A 21,991-nucleotide genomic window follows, 5' to 3' on the forward strand; every position below is an offset into this window, starting at 1 on the left:
ATTCAGTTTTTATTCAGGGCCATAACCCTCCCAGTCCCAGCAGCGAGACTGCAGGAGGTGATGGACAGTGTAGAAGGGACCTCCATCAATGAGGCGAGGAGGCGGTGGTAGCAGGGTGGCAGGAACCAGGGGGCTCTCTTGTGGTGCTTTTCCACTAGTACCCACTCAGCTTGACTCGACTCACCTCGCCTCGGTTTTGCACTTTTCCACTAGGGGTCTACCCGTGCTGAGTAGATACTTTTTCTGTAACTACTCTACCGAGATTCTAAGCGGCTGAGTCGGGCTGTATCTGACATCATCACACTACACGCCACCAATTGGTTAGGGGGTTGGCCAGTCAGACGTCTGAGTCAGGAGGCGCAAATCAGTGAAAGAGTGACTCTGACGGCGGCTTCTTGTTCATTTTATTCGACAGGCAATGGCAGCGCAAAAGTCTGTTTCATGATCTAACTCTGAGGTGCAGATATTCATAAACCTGGTGGCTGAGGAGAGAATTAAAAAGGGGTGTAGACGGGCGATAAGGAACGCTAAGATCCACCAGGAGCTCCATAGTCCCCATAGTCACTTCATAGCTGCTCGCGGCTACCAACGGACTTTTCAGCAGTGCCGAGACAAACTAAAAAAAAATAAAGTGCCGCTTGAAGCTTCTTTCACTCTCATTTTTAAACTTGGTATCAAACACAAGCCACAGACCCAGCAGCACATATATCATCTCCTCCAGGTTCTACATCTTTAGTGTTGTTGTCTTCTTCGTTTAGATCACACAATCAAATACGTCACAGCAGCTTCGCTCCAAACCCACCTACTTCTCCAGATGCTGAATAGTTATGGAAAAGAAACTTGGCCGAGTTGAGTCGAGCCGAGCTGAGTTGAGTAGAGCCGAGTAGGTACTAGTGTAAAAGCACCATTAGACCGGTTTAACCTTGGAAACGTGAAACGTGGGATGAACCTCCATGGTTTGTTTGAGCCTCACTGCCACCGGCTTAAAGATCTCCTGGATCTCCAACGGGCCAATGAAGTGAGGAGCCAGTTTCTTGGAATCCATCCGGAGGGGACGATCACTGGTGGAGAGCCAAACTTTCTGACCCGGTTGGTAGCCCTTGGAGCGGTGGCGATGGGAGGGCGTGGTGTAGCGGTCAGCGGCCTGGAGTTCCCCATTTTCATAATTCTTCTCTGCCGGGGTCAAAAGTCGGGAATAGAAAGTGCAGGGATGTAACAAGACGGCCCTCACTCCTAAGCTGGAAGGGTCCATCTCAACCACGAACTGCCGTTCAGGGTCCGGTATTTGGAGGACGGGGACCAAGGTGAATCGTGTCTTCAGGGCTTGAAAAGAGTCATTGGCAGCCGTGGACCAGAGAAAGGCATATCAGAGAAGTTAATAGCTGTGAGGTGGGCCACCACCGACCTGTAGCCCCTGATGAACCTCTGGTAGAAGTTGGCGAAGCCCAGGAAACGTTGAAGCTGCTTGGAATCAGGGACGGGCCAAGTGGTGACGGCAGAAACCTTGGCTGAGTCCATCTCCATGGTCCCTCTCCTTATGACGTACCCCAGGACGAGGCATGAAACTCCCATTTCTCGGCCTTGACAAATATTTCAGGTTTCCAGGAAACGTTGGAGAACCTTCTGGACATGACGCACATGTTCCTCTCTGGAGTGGGAGAAGATCAGAATATCATCAAGGTACACAAAGACGAACCTGTTGAGCATATCCCTGAGCACGTCATTAACCAGAGCCTGGAAGACAGCAGGAGTGTTGGTGAAGCCGAAGGGCATCACCAGGTACTCGTAGTGACCGGTGGGGGCATTGAACGGCGTCTCCCACTCGTCCCCCTTGTGGATCCGGGGGGTGCTGGTTCTTGATGGTAAGGTAATTTAATCCACGATAATCAATGCAGGGACAGAGTGTCTTGTCTTTTTTCTCCACGAAGAAGAAACTCCAGCCGGACACAAGGAAGGGTGGATGATGCCCGCCGCTAGACCGTCATTAATATATATCTCCATCACCTCCCTCTCAGGAATGGACAGGGAATACAGGCATCTTCTGGGCGGCGTGGCACCGGGCTAGAGGTTGATGGCGCAGTCATAGGGAGGAAGGGAGGTTGCCTTGGCCTTACTGAAGACCTCTCTGAAGTCCAGATACTCAGCTGGGACCCCCAGCACATCAGTTGAGGAACTGGTCCCCGAAGAAGGTCATGATGATGCGGCTTTCTTGGGGCAGACCTGGTGACAAGAGGAACTCCACCCCAGGATCGCCCCAGTGGTCCAATCAAGGTGTGGATTGTGATGTTGGAGCCATGGGAACCCCAGAAAGAGAGGATGACGAGGAGAGTGCAGGATTTGAAACTGGAGTGTTTCATGGTGGTTCCCGCAAATTAACATCCGTATAGGCACTGTCAGATGGGTCACACTGTCAGATGGGTCCCAGAAGTCGGCCATCCAGAGCGTTGGTGGAGACTGGAGCTTGCAAGGGAATCTGATCAACACCCAGCTGCTGAGCCAGGTTAGAGTCCATAATGTTGGCATCAGAGCCAGAGTCAATGAGGGTAGCGAGGGTCTGGGATCCCTCAGGCAGTAGCAGGCGAACCTGCCACAGAGATTGTGGGTTGGAGGAGGAGTTAGATGTATGGCCTTCCTTCCTGGTGAGCCCGACCTTTTAGCAGACACCCAGAAACAAAGGAATCGGCCACCTTGATTCAGACCCAGAAATCCTCCATAAGCGTCCAGACCTCGGGAAGCTTCTCTGAACACTTTGCGAAGCTCAGTGACGAAGGCTTGAAAGAGGATGCATGCTGGAGTGCGACGCTCCCACTCGGCTGTTCCCTACAGCCGAGTGCGCCCTGTAAGACGATTCATGGTGAATGCCACCCTGGCTTCCTCAAAAGCGAAGATGTGGGGCTGGAGAGTGAACAGGATGGAACAGTCCATGAGGAATGGGTAGCAGCCCTCCGCGTCCCCGGTGTAGCATTCAGGAACCCCCACAGGCAAAAGCAGAGGCAGAGGCTTGTGGAGGCTGGACTGGTTCTGCAGGCAGAGGGACAGCTTGAGCGAAAGCTGAGGCGAGCTGTTGGACCTGCGAGGCTTGCAAGGTAAACGCCTGATCCTACTTAGCCACCGCCAGTCGGATATCTGCTCAGTTTGAAAGCAGCAGGGCCTTGTGATGCTGGGGCATTGCCTCTACTTTCTCCAAGCGAACCATCAGCATTTGTGCTGGGTCCATGTCTGGCCAGATTGTACTGTCACGGGTATTGTGAGGACCCAAATGCAGCACAGGCAGACGGGATATCAGTCGGTAATGACCTTTATTATTCACTTCAGTCTTTAACAGTTTATACAGTGGCAGAGTGAAAAGTCTGGGCTCACAGTGATCTTCTGCGAGATCAGAGAATGAGTGAGCCTGGTGTCGCAACAACTGCTGGATTTCCTAGCTGGCAGACAGGTCCAGTGTAGCCACAGAGCAGAGCAATTGTGCAACCAGGAGGTAATATGCGAAACTCGTGGTCGCAAACCGGGCAGAGACGAGGCAGGCTGGGGACAGGCGAGGTTGGCAACAGGTGATCAGTTCGGGGAAAACCGCTGGAAAGTCAGACAGGAGCAGGCTTAAATCCAGCCATATATATATATATATATATATACAGTATCATATGTCCTCTTTAAGCTTCTTATATGGCTCTTAAAAATGTACAATCTGGTCTTGCCAATGAGCTTTGTCAGATAAACCTCACTGACGGATCAGCATAATTTGACGTTATTACCAGTACTCGAGTTGTAAAAAACAATCAGGGGGGATGGTGGATTTTATCATATGGGGACAGATAATTTGTGCTGATTACAAATAATATAATATATTACAAATAATAGCAGTGACCAAAACACCTGCAGAAATACTGCAGGAATGACATAGCAGCAGTTAAATGCAGCCTTCTGTAAGCTTTAAATATCCACTGGGCTTACATCAAATACATCAAAACACAACAATAAAAAACACTTTTCTGAACTTATCAATATGACTCTGTCCTTCACAGGATAAGTAACATGGATCACTGCAAAAACTCTAAATCTTAACAAGAATATTTGTCTTATTTCTAGTTAAAATGTCTCATTTTAGTAAAATGATTGGTGTTATTTTTCTGGTGATGACTCTAAATGTTGAAATAGCAGTAAAACCACATTCATTGATGAAATGACATAAGGGATGGAAAGGAGGGATGGCAGTTTTACAGGGGGATGATTTGGACCGTTTTTATTTCAGGGGGGATGCCACCCCCCCCTCATCCCCCCTCAACTCCAGTAATGGTTATTACCGAAGACATGTCTCTTTTGTGTCTTTAGCTACAGTTAAATGTTTTTTCATTCAGACTAAAAGTGAATTCAGATGATTTTTGTGTCATGCAGTTGTTTCAGTGAAAAAACATTGACTTTCTGAAATAGTGTTCACTGCTAATGTGAGATTCAATTATTCATCACACCACACTGTTTTGCAATTGTTGCAGTTCTGTATATGTCAGCCGGTGTTGTTAGGTTTTGTTCCTGAACATTTCCAGCTATAACTTTGCGGACAGAGAATTTGCACTTGAATGCATGCCTGCCCAACCTGATGGTATGTTGCAAACTGTGATGAAAATAAACGACTGAAGCTGAAAACTGTCACGATACCTCTACAATTGTTGCAGACAGGGTTGTAAAGTCATCTCAGGGAAGTGGCTTTACATTGAATAGCAGTTCAAACATGTCTGAAAATCATGTGGGTGGGCCAGTGCCACCCAGGCCCATGACTGGCTACGTGCCTGGATTGAACTGAGTAAATTTGTTAAGGTCTAATTTAAAAAAAAAGAAGAAAAAACATGTAGTTAAATGTTAACTAATTTATGTTTTGACCCTCCAATTGATTTAATTAATATCATTGCCACTTTGGCATGCATTTAAGAGGCTTTGAGCTTACTTTAAAGACTAAATACAAATACAATGCTTTTCCATTTTATTAGAATCAGCTTTGTGTAAATTCCTTGCGTTTATCCCAGTTTAAGTCACAGTAAGCCTCATCAAAGACTTGGAGCTGTCCCCGTATAGACTGTATATAGATGCTTCACAAACACATTCGGTGTCAGATGGCTCCACATCTTTTCTCCCAAAAGACTTTCTTTCAAAAAGGCTCGAATTATTGTCCTGACGGTCTCATTTTGAAAATAGATCTGAATATAGCCAAACATTTGTTATCCATCAAAGGCATGTCCTTCTGTCCAGTCAACATTAAGGTATCCCTCTTGAGCACCATCTTCTTGTCCAAATTCTGGGTCTGAAAAAAGACCATGATGGTGAACTCAGGACTTCATAATGACAGTTTAGAAAGCATTTGATGATCACTATATGTCCTTTTATTTATGCATCCAAGCAGGATTCACAGCTGGCATAAAGGAACAAATATAAAACACAGAGGTTGTCATTGTAACTGACACACTAAAGAAACCTTTTAACTTGACAAGTTTGATCACCTTCTGTCTGAGGCAACAAGGCTTAAACTCATTAGACCCTATCTGTGTTTGCTAATTAATCAGCATAAAATGACCAAACAATCTTGTCAGCAGGTCCATTTGGAGGCTGCGTAGAGCTTTTGATTGCATGAAATCATTATACTTGACAATGCCCCTGGGCAAAGGTCATCTACACTTCAGCTACGGCTGCATCAATGTGGAAAATTTAACTGAGATTAAAGAGCTGATTAAGCTGCCAACAAGATCCCATCTTTTCTAGCAACATCCATTAATTTTTCAAGGATGTAGCTTGTATAACAAAGCTCCTAACGGCTCCTAACACAAACATAAGATACACATGGACTCCTGTAAACTGTCCTCAGTTCAGCACCTTGTGTAGTTCAAGACCTGTCTGTCTTGAGCTCTCAAAAATGTGTCGCAATGCGTTTAATTTGTCATCATCTGTCCCACGGATGTGTAAAAGCATGTTGCCTACCAAACAACAGACACAGTGCTTGGTTTTGCACTGATAAACAACAGCAGTGTATGTTAACAGGACACAACAGATTTAATGATCTGCTTTGATTAGGCGTGTGGGTGAATGTGGAGCCTGGTTCTCAGGCTTGTAAAAATGTCATTGATTTTTGGATTTTCCTGTTGATTTAACCCCGCTGTTTTTGTCTGTGCTGTTATCGGCTGTGTGGTTAAAGTCTTGGCAGCTCTCGCTCACCGTCATGACCCGTGAAAAGATCACAAGTGCGAATATAAACTCAGACTGGGGATACTAATGTGTTACGCTTACTGAGACTGAATAACTGCTGCACGAGGTAAGATATCAGCCCCTCGTTGTGTATGATTGTCCGGCCAATACGCTGTGTTCAAGTACCAATGAATACAACAGGTGTGTGTGGCTTACCAGCACAAATGTCTTTTCTTACCAGTAAAAGAGGCATATCAGTTTTATTCAAACATATTAAACTCACAGGAGAGAAAATGTCAGGGAACACAAGAGTCACCGGGAATCATCTGGAACCAGGAATCATAAATGTTTGTTTAATATGTTGTGCTCATCTGTTCAGTGAGGTTCGAGAGTCGTTCGTATTCAAGTCTTCTGTAGAACACACTTTTCCCCTCCTCCATCCCAATGTCATCCTTTCTCCAAGATTGTGCCGTGAAGAATGGTTGCCAGCGGTGTTAACGAGAATCAAATGTCTGACATGTTCTAACTTGGCCAATAAAGGCCATTCTGATTCTGACAAGTTGTTCTGCCGCCAGCGTTGTCTCTCCTTCCCGGAAAGGCGGGAGCGGCCTCATTTATAAAAGAGTGTGTAGGATTCATCCTAAAAGTGTACGTGCACACAAAAAAATCCTGATTTATAAAACCGTGTGCACGCACATCTGCACGCAATGTTCTCTTTATAAATCACAGTCCAGCTGGAAGGTTGCGCAGGTGAATTCGCCTCATATCCCGCCCTCTACACGCCCATTTTTTACCATGAATGGGCAATGCAAACTACGCGATGACTGTATTTGCATATGAATGAGCCTGCTGAGCATGTGCAGCGACACCTGCAATCTGTTTCTGCTGTGCGTCAGGCGTGAGACGTGTCAAGCCACCGTGACACTAAATTTCACAGAGACTGAGATGGAGATGTTGTGGATGAGGTGGAAGCAGGAAAACCACATTATTTGGTGGTCACAGTCACTAACATCACTAACAAAAAGAAAGCGAGTGAGTGGCAGCACGTTGTTGCTGCGCTAAACGCTGTGAGTGCCACGGACAGATCTGTGGCAGAAATAAAAAATAATTTCTGGCCGCGGGAGCGCGCACAGCAGCCCGTTGAGCGATGGCGCTAAAACGTCAGATTTTCAGATTATGAAGCTCAAGAATGAGATCAAGTCATATTTAGGCAGAAACAACCTTTCATTAACTGTATTTGGCCTTCAATTAAGTTTTAGCAGGTGAAAAGACCCATTTTCAGGGGAGAAATCAGATTCTGGCAGGCAATCACTTTTTGGCACGACACCGGCCCGGCGTGTCCTGCACCGCGGCTGCACCAGCAGCAGCAGAGTCCTGACTGACGCTGAGCTTCAAACACAGAGGGACACGATCAGTGCTATTATATTACAAGTCTGATATGTGATGACATTAAAAGTATGGCATGAATCTGGCTTCATTTCACCACCTCACCACCTGCGTCGCCAGTTCCCCATATCTTCAAAATGTTCGTGCAATACAATACATGAAAAAAGAATTTGGCTTTCCGGCTTAACTGCTGCTAAAAAAATATTGGTAGTATGGTGGAAACCACCACATAATCTATCACTGGATCACTGGTGGATCTTATGCTGGATATTTTAACCCTTGAGCTCTCTGTTGCACGGTCTCATGGAGCAAAAGAAAAGACCATAAAATCCTGGTCAGAAGCATCAGAGCTGTGAAGTCTTGCCTATAAAGGGAACGGGGAGGGGATGGTGCTGATCACTCACTGGGGTGGGAGGGGTTTTCTTTTTCTTTTTGTTGATTCATTGCCAGTATTGGGATGTGTATGCAAGGGTGTGTGTGTGGATGTGCATGTGTGTCTGTGTCAGAGCGTGTATGTGTATGTATGTGGGTCAAGGAGGAGACAGACAAGCGTAAATATGTACAGTACATGAAATGTTTTTGTTTTGTTCTAACTGGTGATACATTTTTTCCCCTGTTTTTTCGTGTTTGTTCTTTTCAGATGTACAGTGGACATGTTGCTACAGCAAGTGTGTAGAGCTGTGCTTGTGACTGTCTGCCCCCTTTTTCTTTTTAAAAGTTGGCATAAAACGAAGAAAAAATTGTTAACAAAAAAAAAAAAATGTTCGTGCACTAGGATCAAAGTTTGCGTAAAGATACACTGTCTTAGTGTGAGTACGGTACCTAGCAAGGGTTTCTTGCTTCATAATCTGTCCCTCACTATCACTCATCCTTTTATATTTTATTCTCCAGCAATCCCAGTTTCTCCTCTATTTAGTTCTTTTTCCTGACATGCCCCTTCAGAGTTAGAAGACAAGAAGGATAGAGTGTGACTGATCTATTTATCTCACTGTCAAATCGCTGTCAGGTATCCACTCGCTGCTCTCTAGTGTCCACTGTTAAGTAAAATGCACACGCTGATTCATCTCTCCAGTTGCAGTTTAAAAGTATTACCGTATCTGGCACACAGTGTACGGTCTCATCATAATTCCCTCTGTGGTTATACGTTTAACAGGAGCTGATTCGTGCAAAGAGGAAGGATGATTGCTTTAATAAAAGACTGAAAAGACAGAAGAGGTGATGGGTAATCACATCTGAGTCTTTTCCCTTGTGGGAAATGGAGGGCCAGGAGGACAGACTGCCACAGGAGGTGGGAGGAAATTACATTTAAAAGGCAGAACTTGAACTGCTTAAGAGAAATATGTGTTTAAAAGCAAAAGAGGGCTGTTATTGAAGGCCAGACGGCACAAAAGAGGACGCTATACTCAGCTGGAGGGGGAAGGTGAGGGCGTAAGCCAGAGTGGTAAAGAAATGAATTGGAAGGTTTGCTGTTTTTTTTCCCTTTATTACATCTACTGTGTATTTATGTGGCTTAGGGAATAATGGTCAGGTCTATTATTACCTGGCTTCACGGAAGTGTGTCTGCAAATGTATTTATCCAGCCTGATAGCACGGTTTGTGTTTAAGACAGGGCACTGGGCCTCATTTTGTAGAGAGGAACCAAATGACAGCAGACATAATAATGCACCTGTAGGACAAGGCTTTTTACTGCACATGTTGAGGTGCAACTCATTTCTCAGGGTTTTGTGGTTACAATGGCCACTGTTACATGATGTTTTTTAATTCGGAATCCAGTATTCAGAATTAAATAATTCAGAATTAAACTATTTTCCTTTGAGTTTACATGGAAATAGTAATTCTGAATTGAGATTTACATGGAAAACACGTTTGATGGTCTTTCTCCAATTCCTCTCCAGGTCTGGGGGTTGGGAAGGTTCTGATTGGATAGGGGGGGGACCGGAAGTTAAACTACCGGAAGAAAAACTGACTTAGCCGATACAACTTTGAAAAGCTCCAAATTTTTCTGTTTCCTGTTTCCATCTGTTCTTTTAATGATTTCTATTTATTAAATAAATGGTCTCTGCTCTTGACCAGCGTTTACTGCTGCTGCATCTTGAAACTTTGTTTGGAAAACCAGCCCAGTGTGGAATATAAGATCATGGAGACAGACGGAGGAGGAAACGAGCAGAAATAAAGACCGGAATTAATTTAAAGAGGAATGAGTGTTTACATGATCGTGGAATTATTCTATTCAGATTTAAAATCAGAATAAACCAACCACTTACTTCAGAATTAAGTTTAATTCGGAATGGCCATTTTCATTCAGAATTAGGTGTTTACATGGTCATTTTTACTCATTTTAAATCAGATTTAATTTTAATTCTGTATTAAAGAGGAATTAAACTTTCCATGTAAACGCACTGAATGTCAGTCTTTACACACAGATGCACAATGTGATGATTTATGTCACACATTTATGGTAGGTTAAGTAGCATCTTTGAAAGGAAAAAGAATAAATGTGTAGAATCTCATGAATCCCCTTTTCAAGAGAGATAACGGGAGACATCTATGTACAGCCCGGGTCAGACTGACCCTCAAATACAGTCACCACATTTAGCAAACCTTCAAAAACAAAAGCACATGAACCACTCAAACTAAATCTAAATATTTTAATAGCTTGCACAACACTACAAAAATACAAAGATACGCACATTTTCCCGTTAGTTTTTTTTTTTCAAATCTCAACCTTTGCGCATCTTTCAAGCCCTGTTTTGTGCGCACGCAAGCTTTATAAATGAGGCCCCTGTACTTTACTTTATGCAATTTATAACATTTCCACAACAGAAACTAGTTTAATGTTCAATTGCATCAACTCAGGCAGTGACTTGAACTGTGAGCTGTTTCTGTCACTGTCTACTCATCACTTGTCTCTTCTCCACTCCACCTGTTAGCCCCGCCTCCTCGTCAGGCCAACTCTCCACACCTGACAGCCCTGGCTGCATTTGAGCTGCTCCCGTCTCCGCTTCGGTGCCACATTATTCTCTTGTCATGCCCGACTTTCCAGACTGCAGTAAATCATTAAGGTGATTGCTGACTGATATCCCGTCTGCCTGTGCTGCATTTGGGTCCTCACCATACCCGTGACAGTTTCTATGGCAACTGTAACATTTCTGAATATAAAATATGTTTCGCTGAAGTTCAAAATTCTCTCTATTTCACTAAGTAATCACTTAAAACAACGATTGAAAGCAGAGTCATCATGGGGCGTTTTTTCACTCCTCCGCCTTAAAACATTTTAAAACACTTTGTATATAGTATTTTAACTATTTTTACTATAAATTATTATAAATTGCTATTAAATTAATTTGAATCTGTTTGCACTATTTTTATTTGTTATTTTATTTTTATTTATTTTATGTCGGACAAGCAGGAAATGTACTTTCGATTTGTTGTATTTTATGAAAAATTGACAATAAAGATGGCTTTGACTTATATTCATGACCACTTTTAAATAAACCACGGATAAAATCTGCAATAAATTAAGTTCCACATTTCCACTGGGCTCCTCGGTTTATGTTTTTCTAATTGTCTCTGTCCCTTGTCCTATTACGCGTTTCAGAGTCTACCATAAATGATTTTTGTGGTAAATCAGAGCTTGTAAATTTATCAGCAATGAGTCACTGCCTCCATGACTAGCTCGTTAGACCTTTGCTGCAGGTTTTTCCCCTCACTCTTTCCCTTCGTTTCCCCTTTCCATTGTCACCATCTAATAATGGAGAAAATGGCAAATAATAAAAACAGCCTTGTTTTGTACCTGTAGCCATGACAACAGGACAAATTAGTTGGCCCCACGTAGTTCTCATCCAGATAATGGGAAACCATAAGTGGCTGGACTGCTGTGGGCAAAAGTGCCACATGTGATTATTCCCCTGTTCTCATGCAGACAGAAGACGCTCTGGTCTCTGAGCAGTGCCACATATTTCCATGTGGTTGAATATACTGGTGTAAAACTCGTATTAAGAAATGGAGAAGCGACACTCTTTATTTAGCTTTTCTTACCTATGATTTTCCTTCCAGATGACAGTGCTCAAATATACCAGTTAACAACTCCTGTCAATTAGCTCTTTTTTCATGTGTAATAGCTGAAAATGTTACCATGGTGAGAATTCAACCTGATCTCACAAAAATCTGTGAAATGCCCACGACCTCTAACCAATATTTTCCGTGGCACCAACACGGAAATGGTATAATTCCGTGTGAGCACCACGGATATTGTGCTATGCGAAGTCAATGGGATCCGTTGTCGTGATATATACACGGATTATTACACAAAACCTCCAGAATGATCCTACATGGTCAGGATTATAGAATTTTATAGGGTATTACATAGTTAAGGGGTAAAACATGGTTAAAATTAATTTTCACACATTTACCAATTATATATTTAAAATATATTCATACAAATGTGTGTATCATGCCCTTAAACTTCTATGTACACTCTTATTTTAGTATTAACAACCTCCATTTCTGTGAAAAAAAAAAATTGCTAAGAACTACATTTCCCTAGAGTCATGCTATATAGCTTTATGCTAATCAGCGCCATATTTGTAGTCACATTGGTTTGGTTAACCCTAACGTATAAAAACGTTTTAAAAAACATATATCAATTGAATATATCCATTATGTAGTGCATTTGAAATAGTAACTACATTTTATAGAGATGATGTATGTTAAGGAATTGTAAATATGTTTGTTTATTTAGGATTGTTTATTTAACGTCATGTAACTGACTGATGTATTCACAGTGATTCAATATAAGTGGTAAATGTACCTGTGTACGGTTTATTTTAATATTTACCGTTCAAAAGCACAATATATTTAACGGTTTGCTTCCACGTCCATAGCAACAGTAATCAATGACCACACATCCGCGATCGGGGCACTCGTCACGTGATCAGGATCTCCGCTCGTCACTCTATGACGTAGAGGGGACGCCCAGGGAATTCCCTGTAGTTGACGAAATGGGAGAAGTGCCGTGTGGCTCTGAGTAGTACGTCCAAATTAATGCATACTACTGATATTTACTCAAAGTGTGCCGAACTTAAGTATACTTTTTGAGTATACACTGTTTAGTATGGCATTTCGGACGCACCGACGGGCATCAAAATAAAGCAGGAAGTACCAAACCGTGACAGACTGGTGCTGTTGCTTCCTGTGATTCAATTCAAATTCACAATCAACCAAAGTGTGAATAAAAAGAGCTGGGAAATATGTGTTAAATGAAATTAAAAGTGCCTAAAAAGCATATTAATGGGAAGCAGTTGTGACCAGCACTGCAGGCGCGATGGTCCAGTTCCCTCCTTTTCTTTAGGCATGCCTTTGTAATGTGTGAGAATGTGTTTTGTTATCGTTTTGTTGAAAAATAATGCTGTCCTGGGTCATGGGTTGCTCTAAAATCTCAGGTTGCAGTTCTGTACCAATGCTGTGGTCACACTATAATTAGTCTCAAACATAGCTTGGTGGTAGATATGCTGCTATAGGCCTATGCTGCAGGGGGGCACCGACATGATCCACTGGTGGTGCCTCTCACCCTTCTTCTCTTCCATTTTCATTTATTAATTATAAGTATCCCACAGCCATCATTGTTATCCATCGTTCTTGTAGTTTGTTGTCCTGGTCTGGTCTCTGTTTTCTCTTTTGTGCATGTTTGCAGGCTGGAGCTTCAGGAGCTGCATGCTGACCTGCAGTCCCCCCCTCTGATCATCCCACTGCTGCTTCCACCTGTCTGTGTAAAATTATCTCTGCAGTGCACTACCTAGCCATTGTGTCTGTGTCTCTCTTTCTCTGTTCTTCATTCTCTCTGTCTCTTTTGTCTCGTTTTCTCTTTTCCTGCTCTGTCCAGCTGGTCTTCAGCAGGAGGGCAGAGGCGGAGCTAGAGGGGGGGCCGGGGTAGCACTGGACCCCCCTGAAATCTGATTGGACCCCCCAGGTGCCCCCCCAGATGATTGACATATCACAGCACCGCACGTCTTGTCGAAAGGAGCCAGTTGCATTTTGAAAGTCCCTCCTGTAGTTGGCGCTATGTACCACAAAGAGTTGTAAACCACATTTATTAGGAAAAGAAGAAGAACCGCCACAGAAGAAGAGGAAGATTTGAACTGGAATCGCAACGGTCGGCTATCGTTGCTGGAGTGCCCTGAGCAAGGTTTCACCGGTTTGAACAGGAGATCGACACGAAAAAGAAGGAGAGAAGAACATTACAGCCTACAGACAGTGAAATCCTCATTCTAAAGTAAGTTTTACGGTGGTGTCCTAATGAGTCACTGTTTAAAATCACTTTTGTGTTCAGATAGGAGATCGTTTTGCTAGAAGCCACAGGTATCAAGCTAAAGTTAACATTAAGTTACATCTCATGGCGTCTACAGATGACCAGTTTCAATGTGGCAGATGAGAGTATTTGTATTTGGTATTAAAACAAATTATTTCATTTTTTTTAGAAAATATAATTTCATTCCTTTTCAGAGTTTTATAAAATATAATTTTTTTGTTATTTCTGCTAAGTTGCTCCGGTTATTACTGTGAAGAAAATAAAGTTAAAGTGTAAGTGTTTGGGGTAATTGTGCGTCAATCCAGTGGTAATAGCTCAGTGAAGGCGAGAGCTGTGTCTGTCTTCTTTTCCCTCACTACTTTTCCCTAGTAGAGGGGGGATCATTTTCCCCATTTTGTAAAAATTATTTTTTACGATTAACAATTTATATTGTTTAATGTCATTTTTGAAAAATTGTTGCCAGGTTGTGTTATACATTTTGTACATTGTTAATAAACTGCAAATTATACACACAAATCTCATCTTCTGTGTGCTTAGTATGTACATTTACATTTAGAGACTCAGATTGCAATTCATTGGTCGAGAAACAAATTCATTGTCATAGTCTGTGGACCCCCTGAAATAGCCTTGGCCCCCCCCTGGCCACCCCAAGGATAAAAGTCTAGCTCCGCCACTGCAGGAGGGTCCCCCCTTATGAGCCTGGTCCTGGTCCAGGTTTCTTCCCTCCTAAAGGGGAGTTTTTCTTGCCACTGTTTGGCTTAAGGTTTTTCTCCCACTAGGGGAGTTTTTACCTGCCATTGTTTGTTATGTTTATGTAATAATTGCTAATTGCCATTTCGCTGTTTGCAGTAATTCCCTTTATGGAAAACTGAGCATCTACAAATTATTCAGGCCTGGACGACATTAAAAAAAAAGTTTTCTGGGGAATTATTTAAAAGTACAAAAGATCGCATCTGTGATCGGGATACTATGATATCCCGATGAGATGTGATATATCATGGATGCACAGGTCGGCTTCATGTTCATTGCATCACAGAGACATTTTTTAAATCAGCAGGTTTGGCGGTTGTGGATTTTTGGCTTTTGTAAAGCAGCCACACAGCTGGACTTCAGGGCTGCAGCGAGTTTGTCCTACTTACTGCACTGGCGGTGCCATCTGTGTCTGTCAGCCTCTGGTGAAGATCAAGGCAGACTGTCTGGAAACACAAGAGTAACAAAAACAAGAATTGTCAATTGACAAACGCAATGACAACAACTACGACAGCAGCAGCTTGAAGAACACGTTCATCACTCACAACACGTGTTAATGGACGAGCTGAGAGCAGAGCCAGGAACAAAAGCAGGAGATGGTTCAGTGTTCAGTGTAGATACTAAAGTAAGTTAATAGGGCTACAAAAGAGGTAGCTGCATGACAGAGATCCAAAAATGATGGTAAATGATATACTTTACATACAGTACAGACCAAAGGTTTGGACATTTCCCCATTTGTTTGAATGAGAATCAGATATTTAAATATACTCCCGTCTTAGTTAGGGTCAGTCAAGTATTTAACTTATTAGCATGTTCATATATTTGAAGAAAATAAGGCTATTTTCATAGAGTGCAGTACTGCAGCAGTTCTTTGCATCTAATCTCTGGAAAAAAAACCTTTGTATTAGTCTCTTTAAGAGCGCCACTTGTCTGATTGGTCAAAGATTGTAATGTTAAAGAGCAACCCAAGTTCACTGGAACAGTGAACTTGGGTTGTTTGTACTTGGCAGCAGTGTTGGCTTGTCAATAGGGGGCGCTAGGGCGCCGCCCCCATTAAAATTACAGGAAAAAATATAGACACGATACACATAAATTACGTAATAAAAAGTAATTATCACATCTGTGCACTCATAAAATGTGTTTGACTTTTATTTTTTCAAGCCTTCCCGTCCCATACTGGGTTTATGTTTTTTTTGTGCAGACAGAAATACATAGGTTTCAATGGCAAGGGGCGCCGGCCAAATGAGTGTGTATTGTACGTTCTTAAACTTTTCTTCCATGTGACTTCATGCTGGTCTCTAATTGGTTACTCAAAGACTCTCCTCCGAGCGCAGCTCTCTGCACCTGTGGCCAATCAGCGTGTTTTATGTCATTCTTCATCCAATCTGATTGATTCATGAGCTGTCAATCAAAGTCACACCACTGACAGTGTAGACGCGTGACTGTATCTGTCACTCGCTACAAACGGAGTCACAACGACAAGACAGGAGACAATGGCAGCAGAAAAACTAAATTCAGTTGTTTCATTACAAAATAATAATTTCACGAGAGGATGTTGTGCTGCTGTGGAGTTGACTTATTCCAGCTGTTCATGGAGAACAATCTTGCGGAGGTCTTTTCAGAAACTGTCACTCTTTTAAAGACCCTCATCACCCATGACCACAGCTGAAGCTGAGAGGCTTCTCAACCTTGAAAAGAGTGAAAACCTTTCTCAGAAACACTGAATGCTGAATGCACTGGCCATGCTCTCCATGGAAAAGAGACTTGTTTGTGAAATGACAGATTTGAATCAGAAAGTTATTGAAAAATTTGCTGTCCTGAAGGAGAGGAGAGCAAAATTTATGTTCAAGTAGAGTTTATAGTTGTGTTGTAATCCCCACTCACCAGTGCGCCCCCACAAAATGTTTTATCACCAGCCGCCACTGCTGGGCACTATGACTCGGAAGAACGTACTTTGTAGGATGCAAGCGTGTCAGTCTTTCTGCAACAGCAGCGTACTTGATGACATCACAGCTCAGCTTACAGGCACACGTGTACTGAAAAACATCTACATCTTAACCAGGTATAGAAATAAAGAATAAACAATAAAACAACTGAGAATGGACCATGTATTGCACTCACTAAAATTTTATAACCATTATTTTATACAATGTGTTTTAATGGGTTTAACACTTTAGTATGTGATCCACGTTACAAATACATTTTGGTAAAGAAAAGGACATTTAAATTTTTGTAACTTTACCACAAATATACAGTTATAACAACTATATTCTCGCATGAAAACATCTTCAAACCACATTCCGCTAAACAACTGTAGAGGTTTAAATGAGAACTTGAGATACTTGCTTATGGCTTAAGGGGCTTTCACATAGAGGGCGCACAGCGGCGGCCGCCGCCGGCTTTCCTATTCATTGTGTATGTGCTGCCGCCGCGCAAGGGCGCAGGGGTCTGCCGCCGAGCTTGGCGGCGCGCAAGAAGGCGCCTGCCGCCAGGTTTGCGCGGCGGCAGACCGCGCAAGAGGGCGCACGCCGCCGAGCTGCCGCCGGCGGCAAGGGCACAAGACGACGCAAACTGCCGCTGCGAATTGAACATTTTTTAATTTCACTGTGCGCCCTGTAACGTCCAGCGTTTCCAGAATAAATCGCTCATATAGGGTTGGTAGAGCGGGTCGTCCAATGATCGGAAGGTCGGCGGTTCAAATCCCGCTCTGTCCCAGTTTGCTGTCGTAGTGTCCTTGGGCAAGACACCTTACCCACCTGCCCCGTGTGAATGTGTATGAATGTTGGTGGTGGTCGGAGGGGCCGTTAGGCGCGATATGGCAGCCACGCTTCCGTCAGTCTGCAGGGCAGCTGTGGCTACAATGTAGTATACCACCACTGGTGAGAATGTGTATGAATGAATAATGATTTCTGTAAAGCGCTCTGGGTGCCTAGAAGGGCGCTATATAAATCCAAGTCATTATTATTATTATATACTGGACTTGCCTCCATCTTTTCCGTGCTGGCACAGTCTGGCACAGCATCGTCCCATCCTGTTCTCATTCTGCACAGTTCTTGCAGGAGATTTCTGGCAGGTAGTATGACTGGAGACAACATCCCCAGTGGGTCGTAGACCGAACTCATCATTGACAGGATTCCCCTTCTGGTGAGGGCCTTCTGCTGGATGTTCACGTGGAACTTGAACCGATCTGACCGGATACACCACTGTACCCCCAAATCTCTCTCAATGGTAAGCGAATCCTGGTCAAGGTCGAGGTCTTTGACTTCGGTTGCCCGGTCTTCCTTTGGAATGTTCGACAACACATCCCAGTTGTTGGTCATCCATTTTGTTAGTCTGAAGCCTCCAAGTCTTGGTGTAATTGGACTGCTTCTTGTTCGGAGTCAACTGATTTCAAACAGTAGTCGACATATAAATTATGTAAGACTGTATCCACTGCTGCTGCTTCAAAACTGTTCCTGTTGTCTTTGGCACACCTTCTCAAAGCATAGCTAGCGCAGCTTCGTGAGGAGGTGGCGCCAAACAAGTGTACCTCCATCCTGTACTCTAGTAGCTCTTTCGAGATGTCGCCATCTGGCCACCACAGGAACCTGAGAAGGTCAGCATCTTCTGGTGGGACTTTCACCTGGTGGAAGATTGATTCCACATCCGCCATGACTGCGAAATGCTCTTGATGGAATCTTGTTAAAACGCCAACCAGGCTGCTTGTCATGTCAGGCCCTTGCAGTAGTTGTTGTGCAAGTGTGGTTCCTTGATACGCAGCTCCGCAATCGAATACCACGCTTTTTAGGGTGGTAGACACCGTGATGTGGGATAAACCACACTTTTCCATCGCTCCAGTTTAGCTCTTCATCTGGGACTTTCACAGTGTAGCCCCTGCTGATTACATCGTTCATGAAGCTGACGTAGCCCTCCTTGAACGTCTGGTTTTTCTGAAGCTTCTTCTTCATGTTGAGCGCTCGTTGCTCTGCCACTACTCTGTTATTGGGCATTTTAACATCTCTGTTCTTCAACGGTAACCTGATAGAGTAGTGGCCGTCGACCAGCTTGGCTGATTCAGACACTGTCCATGAACAGCTGGTCTTCCTTGGACATTTCCAACTGCTCTCTCTGAACATTCTCAGGAAAATCATACTTGAATTGCTGAATCCCTAATTCTTCCAGTCGAGCCACTGAGATTCGATTTGTCTGGGTCTGCGGGTATCCATTATTTTCCCGGCTTCTGATATTCTCACGCAGTGGTCTGTTTACGGTCCATCCCAAAGCTGTGCTTACTGCATACGGCCCATCTTTGACGCTGCGGATTACCTCCTCTGGTTCCAAGGCTTTTGCCACATCAGTTCCAATCAGGACACCTTTTCTTTTGGCCTCCTGTGGCCCGTTTCCCTTTAACAAGCTGCAAATACAGAACCTGTTTTGGGAGGCATGTGTCAGGCATGTGGATAACGTGGCCAGTCCATCTGAGCTGGTTTTGGGCAATGGTGGCGGTGATGGTGGCGATTTCAGCCTCCTCCACGACACTGGTGTTGGTGCGTCGATCCTCCCAACCAATCATGAGGATTTTCCGAAGGCACCTCTGGTGGTATGTCTCAAGCGCCTTTAGATGTCTGCTGTAGTTGGTCCAGGCTTCCGACCCATACAGAAGGGTGGGGAGCACCACAGCTTTATAAACCAGAATTTTGGTCTTGGCTTGGAGGTCACAGTTCACAAAGACTTGTTTCCTTAGTCTTGAGAATGCCCCGCTGGCACAGCTGAGGCGATGGTCTATTTCAGGGGTCGGCAACCCGCGGCTCTAGAGCCGCATGCGGCTCTTTAGCGCAGCCCTAGTGGCTCCCTGGAGCTTTTTCAAAAATTGCCTTTTTTTTCCTTTTTTTCTTCTTTTTTTTTCTTCTTTTTTTCTTCCCTTCTCCTTTCCCTTTTAATTTCGACATTTCAACTTTTTTCTCGACATTTCGACTTTTTTCATGAAATTTTGACTATTTCCTCAACATTTCGACTTTTTTCTCGACATTTCAACTTTTTTCACGAAATTTTGACCTTTTTGACTTTTTTCTCAAAATTGTACTTCAACATTAATCTCGACATTTTGACTTTTTTTTCTCGAAATTTCGACTTTTTTCTTGACATTTCGACTTTTTTCTCTCGACCTTTTCAACTTTTTTCTCGAAGTGCATAATGAAAAAAAATCTTCCCCCAGTTCTAACTAATATAGAAACATGCAGCATGTGTTGGCTTCATTCTAAGGCTGATACAAGACTTTTCATTTTTTGCGCCTCCAGACATATATTTTTTTTGTGTTTTTGGTCCAATATGGCTCTAAAACATTTTGGGTTGCCGACCCCTGGTCTATTTCATCATCAATGATGAATAAATGATAGGAGGCTACCAAAGTATGGAAAGTGGTCCACATTTTCTAGTCTGATGTATTCAATGGAGATGTTTTGGGGGTACGACAGGCGTACGGCTGTTTGGTGGTGGTTGGTGGAGGATTTGAGTCTTTTTTATGTTGACGCCTAGACCAAGCTGCTTGTATGCGTTTGCAAAGGCTGATAAGGTACACTGTAGGTCCTCTTCTGAGAGGGCTACAAGGCGACAGCAGTGTCTGCGTGTAAACATGACATGACATTGGTTTAAGCTTTCCTCCACAGCTCTTGTTATGTGAACACGCACAACACTGAAGAGCTTCTGTATGTCGACCTGTGGAGTGAAACTGTGGAACAGCCTGAGCATGGAGCTAAAACAAAGTAGAAACATGTCATCATTTAAAAAAAGATACAAAGAAACATTCTATTTAAATCACAGATGCGAATAAACCTGTAGATATGTACATTTATTAATATATGTAGATATATAGACGTATATTATGGATATAGATATGTTATATGTAGGTATGTACATGGATATATTGAGTTATATTATACGTACAGTATTTGTGTATCTATATCTCTATTAATATATACTGATTTATAGTTATATGTATATATGTAGATTTATAGTAATTTTTATATAAATGGAGGTAAATATATGAACCAGTGTATATATAGCATATCTACTCTTATATAGTTAATCAAGTATATTGTTATACCATTGCTGTCTATTGTTCTCTATTATATTGTAGTATTATAGTAAAGTAATGATAATGTAATACTATGCATTATAATTACTTCTATTAGTACATACATACATAGTAGCACAACTAAATGCTGGCCGTTTGTTTTATTTTCTTTTGTTTGTTTTGATTTGTTTTATATATACATATAATTGAGTATTATATCACTGTATTGAAAAGTTATTAATGTAGGTATGGGTGTTTTAGAAGTTAGCTTATTGAAACTCGTCTTGTTAGATGTAAAAATGTATGTAAGATTCAGGGGTTGGACTCGATAAGTGTTTACTTCATTCCTACTCCGTTTCGAGCATGTTGGTGGATCTGTGAGGTCTGACCAAATGCTGTATATACATATATACATACATATATATATATATATATATATATATATATATATATATATATATATATATATATATATATATATATATATATATATATACAATAACGGACCTCGCACCCATCAGGATAGGGAAGGGGGCGTGGTCACGGGGCTTTTTATGGTTGCCTAGCAACGCATGTTCTGTGTGTGTATATATATATATATATATTTGTATTCTGTTTTTTTTTTACTTTTTTGTGCTATTTTTTAACATGCATGTTCGAAATCAAATCATCAAATCAAATCATGAACCTGTCAGAACGACTCACAGCCAGCGCTGCAGGTTTCTGTCACTGGGGTGACTGATGAGAATAGTGTCTAGTTCACCTGGAGGTAGACTAACGTTTACTAAACGCAGCGGGGAAGGTCAAGGAAATGGGGTCTGGCCCGCGGGGCTGGACACACACACACACACACACACACACACACACACACACACACACACACACACACACACACACACACACACACACACACACACACACACACACACACCAGGATCGGTGATGAATGAATGGAGGTGACATGGTGCGGTCACAGCAGGGGTGAGATGGAGGTTGCTGTAGCTGCTGGTTGTTCTAAAATTTAAGACTTTCCTCCCTCAGTGCCTGCAATTTTCGATATATAAACTAAAAAATCCCAAACACTTTTTTTGGGTGAAACAGAATTTTTCATATAATGTTCAACACTACGGTGATACTTTTCAATTCATTTTAAAGATAAGTACAATGGAATGGTTTGTGCTCCTTTTTGGGGGACTGACATGGTTATTTTTCCTTTTAAAAATAAACAATACATTCGCTCTATCAAATGCAGAAAACTGCTTTTAATTTAATATTTTTTCGTGAGGAAAGTGTTGTTTTACTGAACTGTAAAGGTCATTGTCAAAACT

At 42.7% G+C, this 21,991-nt stretch overlaps 1 protein-coding gene across 1 annotated transcript in view; it reads right to left on the reverse strand.

Moving 5' to 3' along the window:
- The window catches only part of necab2 (N-terminal EF-hand calcium binding protein 2), a 236,510-nt gene that overhangs the window by 28,682 nt on the left and 185,837 nt on the right, over positions 1-21,991 (reverse strand). The window contains exon 9 of the mRNA XM_061722310.1: positions 15,001-15,057. Coding sequence (XP_061578294.1) covers positions 15,001-15,057 — 57 coding nt within the window. The remainder of the gene's footprint in view (positions 1-15,000; positions 15,058-21,991) is intronic.

This window comes from Cololabis saira, chromosome 5 (assembly GCF_033807715.1).
Source record: "Cololabis saira isolate AMF1-May2022 chromosome 5, fColSai1.1, whole genome shotgun sequence".
In the NCBI taxonomy this organism is placed as follows: Eukaryota; Metazoa; Chordata; class Actinopteri; order Beloniformes; family Belonidae; genus Cololabis; species Cololabis saira.